This window comes from Oncorhynchus masou, chromosome 18 (genome assembly GCF_036934945.1).
Source record: "Oncorhynchus masou masou isolate Uvic2021 chromosome 18, UVic_Omas_1.1, whole genome shotgun sequence".
Taxonomy (NCBI): domain Eukaryota; kingdom Metazoa; phylum Chordata; class Actinopteri; order Salmoniformes; family Salmonidae; genus Oncorhynchus; species Oncorhynchus masou.
This window is the reverse complement of record NC_088229.1, coordinates 17991305-18006493: the sequence shown is the minus strand read 5'-3', so window position 1 is coordinate 18006493 and position 15189 is coordinate 17991305. Positions and strand designations below refer to the sequence as shown.

General features: G+C 41.6%; 2 protein-coding genes across 2 annotated transcripts; one reads left to right on the top strand and one right to left on the bottom strand.

The window, feature by feature from the left end:
- The first annotated feature begins 5 nt into the window (after nt 1-5).
- LOC135504124 (integrator complex subunit 11) lies at nt 6-9169 on the top strand. Its single transcript, XM_064922431.1, has 17 exons — nt 6-398; nt 642-739; nt 868-941; nt 1122-1350; nt 1705-1803; nt 1901-1935; nt 2026-2164; nt 2269-2333; nt 2469-2658; nt 3496-3579; nt 3674-3763; nt 3924-4086; nt 7438-7548; nt 7641-7702; nt 7951-8093; nt 8283-8412; nt 8855-9169. Exons 1-17 carry the CDS (start codon nt 371-373, stop codon nt 8924-8926), a joined length of 1812 nt encoding a protein of 603 aa, XP_064778503.1. The 5' UTR covers nt 6-370; the 3' UTR covers nt 8927-9169.
- A 78-nt stretch (nt 9170-9247) lies between these two features.
- Nucleotides 9248-13282, bottom strand: LOC135504126 (lysophosphatidic acid receptor 6-like). The gene is made up of 2 exons (XM_064922437.1): nt 13116-13282; nt 9248-12770 (listed from the first exon to the last, which is right to left on the bottom strand). The coding sequence occupies exon 2, from the start codon at nt 12675-12677 to the stop codon at nt 11715-11717; it is 963 nt and encodes a 320-aa protein (XP_064778509.1). The 5' UTR covers nt 12678-12770; nt 13116-13282; the 3' UTR covers nt 9248-11714.
- Nucleotides 13283-15189: the final 1907 nt, after the last annotated feature.

Here is a 15189-nt window from a genome sequence, read left to right as displayed (position 1 = left end):
AGCGCGTGAGAACTGCAGTTCCAAAGACAGTCGATAATGGCGCGTGAACTACGTTGTAAAACAGTAGCAGAACCGTCACTAGTAGCACTAGCAGAAACACACGCTGCTACCCCATCGTTCAAAAACAAAACAGCTTCTGGCAGCCATTTATCCAGCGAGCTAAATATTTTTTCATTTTCTTTACAGAGGCTTTATCCACCACAATTTAGCCGCTAGTGTCACCTAGTTGGCACCTCTACGTTTTAATTTCTAGCTAACTAACCAGCTAGCTAGTAGCTACTTGAACTAGCTAACGCTAGTAAAGTTAGCTAACTTTAGAGTTCTAGGTAGCTACTTTATCGACCCCATTTAGTTTGAATACCCAGCCAGGATGCCTGAGATAAAAGTGACACCACTAGGTAAGTATCAATTTTTTATCTGCATGCACGGGCAGACATTTCTCCCAAACATAAAATAATGACTTGCGCATGCATAGGGTCGTTACAATATCTTAGAGAAGATCAATGGTGTTAACGTTACTCTCTTTGATTATAATGTAACATGAAGAATTTCCAATCTTGAAGGTCAGCTAAATGACATGTTGTGAAATTAACATGGATGAGATGTTCATTTGTGTATCTCATCCTCTTGTTTCCTCTCAGGTGCTGGACAAGATGTTGGCCGTAGCTGCATCCTTGTCTCTATTGGGGGCAAAAACATTATGCTTGACTGTGGGATGCACATGGGCTTCAATGATGACGTAAGTAGATCCACAGGGTGCTAACAAGTATGCAATTATATGTCAGTAGATCCACTGTTCTCAATTTGACAGTCAAATACACTTTAGGTTCCTTTGGTGTTCTGTTATTGTGCCATTGTTCTTTTCAGAGAAGATTCCCAGATTTCTCTTACATAACACAACAAGGACGTCTGACAGAATTCTTGGACTGTGTAATTATCAGGTTTGTGGTCTTTATATGGCTCTTAGATATATCTAGGTACTACTCTTCTCTTCAGCAAGAGAAACAACCTTATCAGGCTCAACACAAAGAGAAAGAGCTTTCTCCCGCTCAAGGGCATTCTATCTTTTGATTGATTTTATCTTCTATATTTTAACTGATTACTCACACTAACTCTCCTAGTCATTTCCACTTGGACCACTGTGGTGCTCTGCCGTACATGAGTGAGATGGTGGGCTACGATGGCCCCATCTACATGACCCACCCCACCAAGGCCATCTGCCCTATCCTGCTGGAGGACTTCAGGAAGATCACTGTGGACAAGAAGGGCGAAACCAACTTCTTCACATCCCAGATGATCAAGGACTGCATGAAGAAAGTAGTCCCTTTGAACCTCCACCAGACTGTCCAGGTATACAGTCCTGATATGTACCTTTTTAATTGATAAAGTCAGGTCTGAGAAGTACTCCAAGTGTAGCCTGGTTCCATTTACATTACATTTACATTTAAGTCATTTGGCAGACGCTCTTATCCAGAGCGACTTACAAATTGGTGAATTCACCTTATGACATCCGTTCCATATCTATTTGTGTGGTCTTGCCAACTCCCATGGTCATTATTTGGTATGACAATGATCATAGCAGTTGGCAAGACAGAACAAACAGACCTGGGACCAGGCTACTCCAAGGGTATAATGCATTACTTTCTCAATGATGTATTAGGGTATGGAATGATGTATTGCGTTCATTCTGTCATGGTTTCTTAGGTGGATGATGAGCTGGAGATCAAGGCTTACTATGCAGGCCACGTCCTAGGAGCTGCTATGGTGCAGATCAAAGTAGGATCTGAGTCTGTGGTCTACACTGTGAGTATTAGCCTATTAATAGAACTGGGCTTATTATTGATCAATGCATGAATCATGTGATTTATTTGAAATAACTTATCCTTACTTGCTTTTGCAGGGTGACTATAACATGACGCCAGACAGACATTTAGGGTAAGTGGTGATTTATTGTGTTTCGTGCAACATGATTTAGATCCATGCCTATGTGTTCTATAATAAACCATTTGTATTTTGTTGTCATAGGGCTGCGTGGATCGATAAGTGTCGGCCAGACATCCTCATCTCAGAGTCCACCTACGCCACCACCATCCGTGACTCCAAGAGGTGCAGGGAAAGGGACTTCTTGAAGAAAGTACACGAGACAGTGGAGAGAGGGGGGAAGGTGAGGGCCACCACACAGGTTTTTTCTGTCCATATACATTCTGTCCATATACATTCTGTCGCTCCAGTACTTGTGTCCTAAAGGATTAAATGTTGTGCTCTCAGGTTCTGATTCCGGTCTTTGCCTTGGGTAGAGCTCAGGAATTGTGCATTCTATTGGAAACATTCTGGTAGGGTTTCTTTTCCAAATTCGATTAGCATAAGTTTAGCTAGTGTTCTTTTTTTAAGATGGTGTTCATTTTGTGTCTTGATGACTGGATAAGCAATCGGGGAATGAGGTAAAAGCCTCTCCTCTCCTTCCACAGGGAGCGGATGAACATGAAAGCGCCCATCTACTTCTCCACGGGGCTTACAGAGAAAGCCAATCACTACTACAAACTCTTCATCACCTGGACCAATCAGAAGATCAGAAAAACCTTTGTACAGAGAAACATGTTTGAGTTCAAACACATCAAGGCCTTTGATCGCTCCTACGCAGACAATCCTGGACCAATGGTGGAGAAACATCACCATCATATTTGCATGCTACTACTAAAACCTTATTTACAGTTGGAACTGTTTAATGTTTAGGCATTGATATGCTTTAGATAAAGACAAGTCCAATGATTTGTCCATTATAGAAGCTATTCTTCTTACCCCAGTGAATATTCTACGTAGTCACTGGAGACCCGTTGTCTAAAAAGTAAAACTTCTGACGCACACCCAAAAATGTTTGTGAGGATGCTGATTAATGGAGAGTAAACTATATAAAAATCCAGAGCATTCTATATTCTCCCAAAAATGTCATGGGTAAACTTTTTTTTTTTAAACAGGTGTATCCAGGTGAAAGCTATGATCTGTTATTGATTTCACCTTTTAAATCCACTTCAATTAGTGTAGAAGACAGGTTAAAGAAAAAAAAATGAGACATGGATTATGTGTGTGCCATTCAGAGGGTGAATGGGCAACACAAAAGATTTAAGTGCCTTTGAACGGGATATGGTAGTAGGTGCCAGGCGCACTGGTTTGAGTGTGTCAAGAACCGCAACGCTGCTGGGTTTTTCACGTTCAACAGTTTCCCGTGTGTCAAGAATGGTCCACCAGCCAAAGGACATCCAGCCAACTTGACACAACTGTGGGAAGCATAGGAGTCAACATGGGCCAGCATCTCTGTGGAACACTTTCGACAGAGTTCATGTCCCTACGAAAGGCAAAGGGGGGTGAAACTCAATATTAGGAAGGTGTTACTAATGTTTTCTACACTCAGTGTAGAGTGTGCAACTTTATTGATTTTATAGCTTTTATGAATGGCATTGTTGAAATAACACTACTGAAATGTGTGTGTTCCCTCAGGTGGTCTTTGCCACCCCAGGAATGCTGCATGCTGGTCAGTCTCTACAGATATTCAAGAAGTGGGCTGGCAACGAGAAGAATATGGTATGTCCCATTTGAGATATGGCATTTACGGAGCAGTGTGTTTTTTGTGAAATTGGGTGAAAATCAATTCTACTTTAAATTTTCTGTTACTCAGATCATCATGCCTGGGTATTGTGTGCAAGGCACCATCGGACACAAGATCCTGAATGGTCAAAAAAAACTGGAGATGGAGAATAGACAAACGGTAATGCAAGATAGTATTTGATTGTATTTAACTTCATGTATAATCATGATTTTACTGCAGTAATAGATATCAAATGGACAAAGTGAAATTGAGAGATGTGAGCCTGGCTGTTGTCGTTTGTCTGCTGACCCTTGACCTTTGCCATCTGTGACCCCTGCAGTTGGAGGTGAAGCTGCAGGTGGAGTACATGTCGTTCAGTGCCCATGCAGACGCTAAGGGCATCATGCAGCTCATCCGCATGGCAGAGCCTCGCAACATGCTGCTGGTGCACGGAGAGGCCAAGAAGATGGAGTTCCTCAAGGACAAGATCGAGCAGGAGTTCTGTGAGTGACACCTGGATGTCCTTGTAACAATATTTACTTCAAGAATGTTAGGGCTTCAGAGAGAAGGATATATATACTGTACCAGTGGTTCCTTAACTTTTTATAGTCCTGTAGCCCTTCAAACATTCAACCTCCAGCTGCGTACCCCCTCTAGCACCAGGGTCAGCGCACTCTCAAATGTTTTTTTGCCATCATTGTAAGCCTGCCCCACACATACACTATACGATACATTTATTAAACATAAGAATTTGTGTTTTCGTCACAACCCAGCTCGTGGGAAGTGACAAAGAGCTATAGGACCATGGCACAAATAATAATATCATAATAATCAATTATTTTGCTCTTTATTTAACCATCTTACATTTAAAACCTTATTTGTTCATTGAAAATTGTGAATAACCACAGGTTAATGAGAAGGGTGTGCTTGAAAGGATGCACATAACTCTGCAACATTGCTGCAATATTGTATTGAAGAGAGTCTGTCTTAAATCATTTTCTACACACAGTCTGTGCCTTTATTTAGTTTATGCTAGTGAGGGTTGAGAATCAACTCACACATAGGTACGTGGTTTCAAAGGGCATCTGTGTCTTAACAGCGCGATTTTCCAAGGCAGGATACTCTGAACACAGCCCGATCCTGAAATCTGGCAGTTGCTTCTGATTAAATAACATTTTCACAGAACCGCTTGTTTTGATGAGACTCTCTTGTTCAGATATCGGTAGGTGGACTGGAGGCAGGGCATGAAAGGGATAACGAATCCAGTTGTTTGTGTCATCCATTTCGGGAAAGTACCTGCGTAATTGCGCACCAACTCACTCAGGTGCTTCACTATATCACATTTGACATTGTCTGTAAGCTTGAGTTCATTTGCACACAATCATACAATGATGGAAAGACCTGTGTTTTGTCCTTGTTAATGCAGGCAGAGAAGAGCTCTAACTTCTTAATCATAGCCTCAATTTTGTCCCGTACATTGAATATAGTTGTGGAGAGTCCCTGTAATCCTAGATTTAGATTGTTCAGGCGAGGAAAAAACATCACCCAGATGGGCCAGTCATGTGAGAAACTCATCATCATGCAAACTGTCAGACAAGTGGAAAATGATGGTCCGTAAAAAAGAACTTGAAGATTGTCAATTTAAAAAAAACGTGTCAATACTTTGCCCCTTGATAACCAGCGCACGTTGTAAAATGTATGTTGTTAAAGTGCTGCATGGCCGCTTCCCATATCATTGCATAGTGCAGAAAATACACGAGAGTACAGGGGCCTTGCTTTAACAAAGTTAACCATTTTCACTGTAGTGTCCAAAACGTCTTTCAAGCTGTTAGGCATTCCCTTGGCAACAAAAGCCTCTCGGTGGGTGCTGCAGTGCCCCCAAGTGGCATCGGGAGCAACTGCTTGCACGCGCGTTACCACTCCACTATGTCTCTCTGTCATGGCTTTTGTACCATCAGTACAGATACCAACACTTCTTGACCACCAAAGTCCAGTTGATGTCACAAAGCTGTCCAGTACTTTAAAAATATTCTCTCCTGGTTTGCAGAAGAGGATGTCTTCCTTAATTGACCCCTCATAAACATAACAGACATATACCAGGAGCTGTGCCAGGCCTGCCAAGTCTGCTGTAATGCATAGAATTTCAATGGCTTGTATGCAAAGCAGTAATTGTTTCAAAACATCTCCTGCCATGTAACTGATCCATCGTGAAACAATAGTATGGGGCTTGCCTGTCCAAGCCACTCGGTAGCTCACCATATAAGACGCTTCTAATCCCTTCTTATTCATGATATCTGTTGCTTTTATACATGTCTTACTACTGGAAAGGTGTCTTAATTCTCGCTCCAAAAACTCTTGTGGCTTGTTTTTCAAATTGGCATGTTTTGTTTCTAAATGTCTGCACAAGAGTGATTTTTATTTTATTTTTAAATTGAGTTGTGAGATAATACTTTTCCACATATAACAAAATGTGGCTGAGAAAAGGCACGACTCCCAATATAAGTGTACCCCAAATCAATGTAGTTCTCATCATATTTGCGCCTCTTCGATGGTCAAACGTTCCTGTCTATTGTTCGTTCCTTTCCTGGTTAAGGGGGCAGTAGCTCTTCGGCTGCATCAGATTCACTGTCAGTGTCCATGCTAGCTGGGCTAACAGCAAATGTAGAATTACTGCTGCTAGCATTGGATGTGCTCGTGGAAGCAGAACAACTTGTGTCGTCGACAGGTGTAGGTCTAGTACTGTAGTACTACTGGTAGTACTTTTTAAAAATCCATTTTCAAGCAAATGGAATGAGCAGCAGCTACGTTTGGCTTAATTGGTGCGTAACCCTGGGGATATTATTTATTATTATAATATATATTTTTTAAACCTTTTTTAAACTAGGCAAGTCAGTTAGAACAAATGTTTATTTACAATGGCAGCCTAAGAACTGCCTTGTTCAGGGGTAGAACGACAGATTTTTATCTTGTCAGCCTGAGGATTCGATCTAGAAACCTTTCGGTTACTGGCACAATGCTCTAACTACTATGCTACCTGCCGCCCCATGACATTGTGTTGTTATTTCACATGACTGGGCAATGGGCGCAGCTGCGGGTGAGCCTGGGAGGACATAGGCCCACCTACTTGTGAGCCAGGCCCACCCACTGGGGAGCCTGGCTCAGCCAATCAGAATGAGTTATTCCCCACAAAAGAGCTTTATTACAGATTAAATATTCCTCAGCTCTATTTCCCCCTTTATGGTAGAGAAATTAACATACAATTCTCTGCCAACAGCTCTGGTAGACATTCCTGCAGTCAACACGCCAATTGCACACTCCCTCAAAACTTGAAACATCTGTGGCATTGTGTTATGTGACACAAATTCACATTTTAGAGTAGCCTTTTATTGTTCCCAGCCCAAGGTGCACCTGTGTAATAATCATGCTGTTAATCAGCTTCTTGATATGCCACACCTGTCAGGTGGATGAATTATCTTGGCAAAGGAGAAATGTTCGCTAACAGGGATGTAAAACTAATTTGTGCACAAAATTGGAACATGTGCGTATGCAACATTTCTGGGATCATTTATTTCAGCTCATGAAACATGGGACAGACACTTGTTGCGTTAATATTTTTGTTCAGTGTAGAATTGCATTATGTGCCAAATAGGTTTGAGGATCTTGTTAGGAGCACTGGGTAGTGTTCAGTAGGACACTGTAGCAAAGTGTTATGCAACAGAAAATGAAAATCTGTATTCTTATTGGACAAGTAAGTGCATGTTCAACCTCCCTCTTTTTAACTCCATTTGAAAAAATCTCCCTACTGAACACAGCTCTGGTATTATGCCTCATTCGTCTTTCTTTGTGAATGACAGCCATCAACTGCTTCATGCCAGCCAACGGTGAGACGACCACTGTGATCACCAACCCCAGTGTCCCAGTGGACATCTCACTCAACCTGCTCAAGAGGGAGATGGCCCTTGGAGGTATTGTTCAGTACATCTTAGTCAATCTTGATCTAGCTCACTCTCCCAGTTGATGTGTCTGTTATTCACTGTTTGACTGCTATGCGCCACAGGCCCCTTACCTGACCCGAAAAAGCCTCGTACCATGCACGGGACCCTGATCATGAAGGATAATGTAAGTTCTGAATTCCACCAACTGCCATTCATACAACGTAGTGATACTCTGATTTATATATTTATGATAGAAAACTTAACTATGGCCTTGCCTAGCTAATTCAGATATGCTAGTAATTCAAGTTGTTTTTTTCTCTGCCTTTGGCCTTGCCTTGTGAGTGACCTCTTGTTGCCCCATGTTCCGCTCTCTCTTTATCTCTCTCTCCCCCGTGTTCTACCCTTTCCCTCCTGTGTTTCCCCTGGGTGTAGAGTCTTCGTCTGGTCTCTCCAGAACAGGCTCTCAAGGAGTTGGGCCTCAACGAGCACCAGCTCCGCTTCACCTGCCGAGTACAGCTCCAGGACCCACACAGTGACCCCGACACTCTCAGCAGAATCTACACACACCTCAAGAGGTATCGTAAGACCGAGTTTACAATTTTTATTGTGTTTTCAAGTTCTTATTTGGTTAAAGCTTGGCTGTAAAAGGCACATAGTTTGTTTGATCTTCTGCAAGTACTGTATTCACAGTACTCAGGTCTGATCCACTAACACACCTTCATATAATAATATTAATTACTATTTCTTCTCTGTCTCCGTTCTAGTGTGCTGAAAGGTTATACCATCCAGCACCTCCCAGATGGGACCGTCATGGTGGAGTCCATTGTGATCAAGGTGTCCTCCTCAGCTGAAGAGCCCAACACCAAGGTGCTGCTGCTCTCCTGGAGCTATCAGGTAAGGAGGGCGGCTGTTGAAAATGAGTGTGAGCTATTGTGATGGACCACAGTGTCTGCTTAGCAGTATAGTTTCCTCCCTGTCTGGGTACACTGTCCGTACAACGGATCGAACTAGGGTCCTCTGCCTCACAAACGCACGTGTCTACACATTCGACAACATACTAGCCATTTACGCCACTGAAAAGCTAGCAATTCAGTGATGGGGGGGGGGGTGCATTTCAAACTGTGGAGTGAGCTTACGGTCCAATCTGAACTACAGTATGTTACACTGTACACACTAAGGTGTAGGCCACAACATTGGAGGGCCTGTGGGTGGGTTTCTATACTGTATGGCACAAGTCACTGTCACTATGTCTTGTGACGCGCTTCTAGTTAACCAAAACCAATCCAAATCCTTTTATCCTATGTTTATTTCAACACAAATTATGTGTTATTTGTAGGATGAAGATCTGGGGAGCTTTCTGTCTACTCTGCTGAAGAAAGGACTTCCATCAGGGCTGTCTTCAATGTGACGTAGTTCAGATCGATGGCAGGGGGCAGAGTGTTGGGCCAGTAATCGAAAGGTCGCTGGTTTGAATCTTTGAGCCGAGTAGGTGAAACATTTTTCTGTGCCCTAATTGCTCCTGTAAATCGCTCTGGATAAGAGTGTCTGCTAAATGACTAACATGTAAAGGATCCCAATGTGTAGCTTACTGTAAAGGTTAGTTTCAATGTTGTACAAAGCTGATTTGAATAAATCTTTTTATAAGAATAAAGTGTTACTGAACTCTATTTATATTGATATAATCCAAGTCACTAATTGTTAATATGCAACAATCAAGTAATTGCATTGTCATTTTGTGAGCTCTTAAAGGTCCAATGCAGCAGTTTTTATCTCGATATCAAATAATTTCTGGTTAATAATAAAGTACCTCCTTGTGAATGTTTTAAATTAAAATCGTAAAAAAATAAACAAAAATAGCTTATTAGCAAAGAGCAATTTCTCAAGCAAGCAAGTTTGGGGTCACTTAGAAATGTCCTTGTTTTTTAAAGAAAAGCCCTTTTTTTTGTCCATTAAAATAACATCAAATTGATCAGAAATACAGTGTAGACATTGTAATGTTGTAAATGACTATTGTAGCGGGGAAATGGCAGATTTAAAAATAAATGGAATATCTACATAGGTGACCAGAGGGCCTATTAGCAATCATCACTCCTGTGTTCCAATGGTACGTTGTGTTAGCTACAAGGGTAATTGATCATTAGAAAACCATTTTGCAATTATGTTAGCACAGCTGAAAACTGTTGTTCTTATTAAAGAAGCAAGTCCTCAGCTGGCAGCTTCATTAAATTGTACCTGCAAAACACCAGTCTCAATGTCAACAGTGAAGAGGCTACTGGGATGCTGGCCTTCTAGGCAGAGTTGAAAAGAAAAAGCCATATCTCAGACTGGCCAATAAAAATAGAAGATTAAGATGGGCAAAAGAACAGACACTGGACAGAGGAACTCTCCCTAGAAGGCCAGCATCCCTGTGTTGCCTCTTTACTGTTGACGTTGAGACTGGTGTTTTGCGGGTACTATTTAATGCAGCTGCCAGTTGAGGACTTGTGAGGCATCTGTTTCTCAAACTAGACACTGTGACGGGAGTAGTACACAGCGTTGTATGAGATCTTCAGTTTCTTGGTAATTTCGCTTTATGGAATAGCCTTCATTTCTCAGAACAAAAATAGACTAACAAGTTTCAGAAGAAAGTTATTTTGTTTCTGGCCATTTTCATTCTGTAATCGAACCCACAAATGTTGATGCTCCAGATACTCAACTAGTCTAAAGAAGGCCAGTTTTATTGCTTCTTTAATCAGAACAACAGCTGTGCTAACATAATTGCAAAATGGTTTTCTAATGATCAATTAGCCTTTTAAAATTATGAACTTGGATTAGCTAAGACAACGTGCCATTTTAACACATGAGTGATGGTTGCTGATAGTTTCCAGCTACAATAGTCATTTACAACATTAACAATGTCTACACTTTATTTCTGATCAATTTGATATTTTAATAGACAAATGTGATTTTCTTTCAAAAACAGCATTTCTTAGTGACCTCAAACTTTTGAACTGTGTGTCAGTTAAATATCACACACGCAGTCAAAAATGTACACACCAACTCATTCCAGGGTTTTTTCTTCATTGTAGAATAATAGTGAAGACATCAAAACTATGAAATAACACATATGGAATCATGTAGTAAACAACAATGTGCTAAACAAATTATTCAAAGTAGCCACCTACCCAGGTGTGCCTTTTTTAAGTTAATTTGTGGAATTTCTTTCCTTAATGTATTTGAGCCAATCAGTTGTGTTGTGACAAGGTAGGACTATCTTCTATATACCCACCTATTTGGTAAAAGACCAAGTCCATATTATGGCAAGAACAGCTCAAATAAACAAAGAGAAACAACAGTCCATCATTACTTTAAGACATTAAGGAAGGTCAATCCGGAAAATTACAAGAACTTTGAACGTTTTTTAGTGGAGTCGCCATAACCATTAAGCATTTATTTAGAATTCAAGGCACACTTAACAAGAATGGCTACCACAGCATTCTGCAGCGATACGCCATCCCATCTGGTTTGCGCTTGGTGGGACTATCATTTATTTTTCAACCGGACAACGACACAACCCACCTCCAGGCTGAGTAAGGGCTATTTGACCAAGAAGCAGAGTGATGGAGTGCTGCATCAGATGACCTGGCCTCCACGATCACCCGACCTCAACCCAATTGAGATGGTTTGGGATGAGTTGGACTGTAGAGTGAAGGAAAAGCAGCCAACAAGTGCCCAGCGACTTGGAAAAGCATTCCTCCTGAAGCTGGTTGAGAGAATGCCAAGACTGTGCAACGCTGTCATCAAGGCAAAGAGTGGCTACTTTGAAGAATCTCATATATTTTTATTTTTTTAACACCTTTTTGGTTGCTACATAATTCCATATGTGTGTTATCATAGTTTTGATGTCTTCACTATTGTTCTACGATGTAGAAAATATTAAAAATAAAGAAAAGCCCTTGAATGAGTGTGTCCAAGCTTTTGACTGGTACTGTACATGACAGGAAAATCACGGTTTTTAAGTGCACTGGGTCTTAAAGTGATGAACATGAGGGTAGATGTAAATGCTATATTTACATGGCGTACATGTAAAGGTATACAAAATAATTGGTGGTTTACAGTACACGGTAAGGAAAACAATGCTTCACCACGAGCCTTCAGAGTTTGAGCAGAACATAAAATGCATGTAATTTCATTAGTAGTCAGAGCAAGCAAAAGCATCACGGTCTCACAGCGATGGTGTAAACTCCCATGGTCCTCCTACCCCACAGCCATCTGAACCTGGCCTTGGAGGGACTCCACTTACAGTGACTGGTGGTGAAGTAGTAGAGCAGGGGGTCCAGACAGCTGTTGAGGCTGACGAGGGCCATTGTCACTCGCCGGGCATTGTAGATGGCGTTTGCATAGGGACAGTGCTGGATGACCCCTAGACGGCGGAGCAGATGCAGGAAGTGAACCACGTGGTAGGGCAGGAAGCAGAGTAAGGTGATAACTAGGATTGTGTAGATGACCCTCAGGGCTCCGCGGGCTGTGTTGGTCCGGATGAGAGCGATGCGCCGCGCCACCAGAGGGTAACACACCAGGATGACCACAGAGGGCAGTAGCGAGCCGACGACAAGACTGAATATGCTGTATGGCACCAGACGCCTGTCCCACTCTTTCTGGGAGAAGTTTTCAAAGCAGCTACGGTGCTGGCTGTCCAGAGGTCCCACTAGGATGAAGGCCAGAACAGCTGCCCCCACCACCACCCACACTGCTGCACTCACCAGTACAGTGCAACGTGAGTTCCGGAGCCTCAGATAAGTGTGAGGATAGGCGACGGCCACATATCGATCCACACAGATACAGGTCATGAAGGCGATGCTGATGTAGATGTTGGCGAAGAACAGTGTTCCTGTGATGCTGCAGGCCACATCTCCGAATACCCAGTCATTGCTGTTGCGGTGGTAGTGGATCTTGAAGGGCAGGGTGCAAAGGAAGGTGGTGTCAGCGAGAGCCAGGTTAATGACAAACACGTTAGAGGAGGTGCGGGGAGTTATCTTGAAGATGAACACATAGAGGGCCCCCACGTTGCCTGGCAGGCCCAGTGCCATCACCAGACTGTAGACGGCTGGGAAGAAGTAGAACTGGTAGTCTCTGGGGGTACTACAGTTGTCAGTTCCATCTCCAACAGATGTATTCATTGTTTCAGGTCTGGTTTGGTTATCAAAAGGAGCTTGTAGGTGACAGAACCAGTGGGAAAGTAGATTTCTGCTTTCCCTTGCTAATGATGCAACCTGTGGAGGAAGTGTTCAGTCAGATTATTAAGCTGTTCTGTAAAAGTTGTGATATCACTGTTGCTGTTTTACAGGCAATGTTTATCACATCCTATCATCTGCTTGCTTGACACATGCAATAACTTGCCAATATAATCAGAATTGTTGAAGCTTCCATTGTAAGAAAAAAAAGTTGCTGTTTGAATTATCTAAATTCACTTATGGTAATTGAATTGAAATGATCAAGCTGTTTTTCTGCTTATGAACCTCATGACTGTTCTGTGACTAGGCTACAATTCTTTAACTATGACCAAATAATGTAGTGTGTTGGTAAAAGATGGTATGTTTAAAGAAAAAAGTACTTACAAAGTTTGTGAAGAACTCTTCAAAAAAAGTCAAACTACTACAGTAGGCTCCTTCACGTGAACACTAATCAAACACATTGTCTGTTTTCCCCCCTTCACCTTCATATATGAGCTGATGTCACAGGGGTTGGAAAATCTTTGTTAGCTCTGGGTAGTTCAGTGGGCGCTGCTTGGTGCCGAATGAAGGCACACAGGAAACTGTCAGTATATGCATTTTGCTCTTCAGTGTGGTTTGTATCAGACACCCACCATCCTGTCAAGGAAAGTGTTGCTCTGTTATTTTAAGTTGAAGGTGTTAGAAGAGACATAATTTATAACAGTATATGGCTAGCTATCAACACATAGAAGCAAGCCTTTGTCACAAAGTCAGTTTAAGACTGACAGTTTGTTTTTCCTTGACATAATATTAAATCATCTTCTTGGAGAAATGTTTTAACTTGCATGCTACTAATGATTTTATTGGTTCCTTGATATGTTACTGTACTTCACTAGAGGTTGTGTCCTTACTAAATTATGCTAAGCTTGCCAAATTGATTTTTAGGTTTATTTCAACATCTTGGTACATATGTAGAAACAAACATAAAGTGTGATGTCACACTATAAAACAGGTGAGAAATGATCAGCCTAACTAGATGGACAGTGCACCATTAAGTTATGAACAACAAACTGGCATACAACTAAAGCCTTATTTATGTATTCAGTGATAGTGTCCATTTGAGAGCCCTTGCCAAGAAAGGTGACTTGTAGAGTGGCTTTTCAATAAAAATATTGTCTTGGCTTTAACTCAGTGTAGTGTGTTTGTTATGATGCTATTCTGGGTGTCTTGACTCGTCTTTAACGCTGGGGGGCGCTTAACACAAACCAAATGTCCCTTACTGCTGGTCATATCATTGCCTGCAGCATAGCAACAAGCCATATCCACAGATTGTAAAGCGAAATTCTAAAGCATGATTATTGAGCACGGATTTCGATCCCAAATGTATTTGCTGTTAGGGGCTTTATGGGTGCTAATGTGTTTTAGTTTTTGTATTGTCTAGGCTTTTTTGTATATCTAGGTGTTTATGTCTGTGGTTGCCTAGATTGGTTCTCAATCAGAGGCAGCTGTTTATCGTTGTCTCTGATTGGGGACCATATTTAGGTAGCCATATTCCTTGGGTATTTTGGGTTGTTATTCTATGTTTAGTTGACTGTTCTGCACTAGCCATATTAGCGTCACTGTTCGTTTTGTTCAGTGTTCATTCTTTAATTAAAGATGATGTACGCTTACCACGCTGCGCCTTGGTCTCCTCATTATGACGACTGTGACAGATTGACTCTAAAGCAGGTGCCAAAAATAAACACCTAATCAAATTGGGGGGAGGGAGGGGTTGTCTGAACTACATTTACTAACCATTTCCTTCCCTTGTTGATCTGTAAACGTGTCTCTTTCCCATTAGAAATACCTATGTATCTGACATTTGGGGAGGCTACTTGGGTTATCTGTCCTTCAGTCAGAAAGAGGATAGAGGAATGTGTTCTACTGGAGCAGGTATTATGGAGTTTGTTAGTCTTTCACAAAAGTAGCATCCCTGCATGCTGCACCACCATGTGTCTGTCTTACATAAGTGTCCTCCATTGCTTCATGGCCTAAAATTAGACTTGCTCAAATCAAGGCCTCTCTCTCTCATTCCTTGCTCCATTTCTTCCTCTGAGATCAAAGCCTTTCCTGTCCTTCCACATTCAGAGATTTTTGAAAGCTGTTGAGTCAGCAGACTGATTTGAACACTTGGGGTGAGATATTAGAAGGAAACTTTTTGCATGATGAGACCATGCAGAGAGGGAGAGAAAAAAATCCCTGCACCTCTGGACATACTGTACATAGATCCATAGGCACAAAGCAGTGGTGTAAAGTACTTAAGTAACAATACTTTAAAGTACTACTTAAGTTGTTTTTTGGGGGTATCTACTTTATATTTTGACATCTTTTACTCCACTACATTCCTAAAGAAGATAATGTCATTTTTACTTTATATTTTCCCTGACACCCAAAAGTACTTGTTAAATTTTGAATGTTTAGCAGGACAGGAAAATGGTCC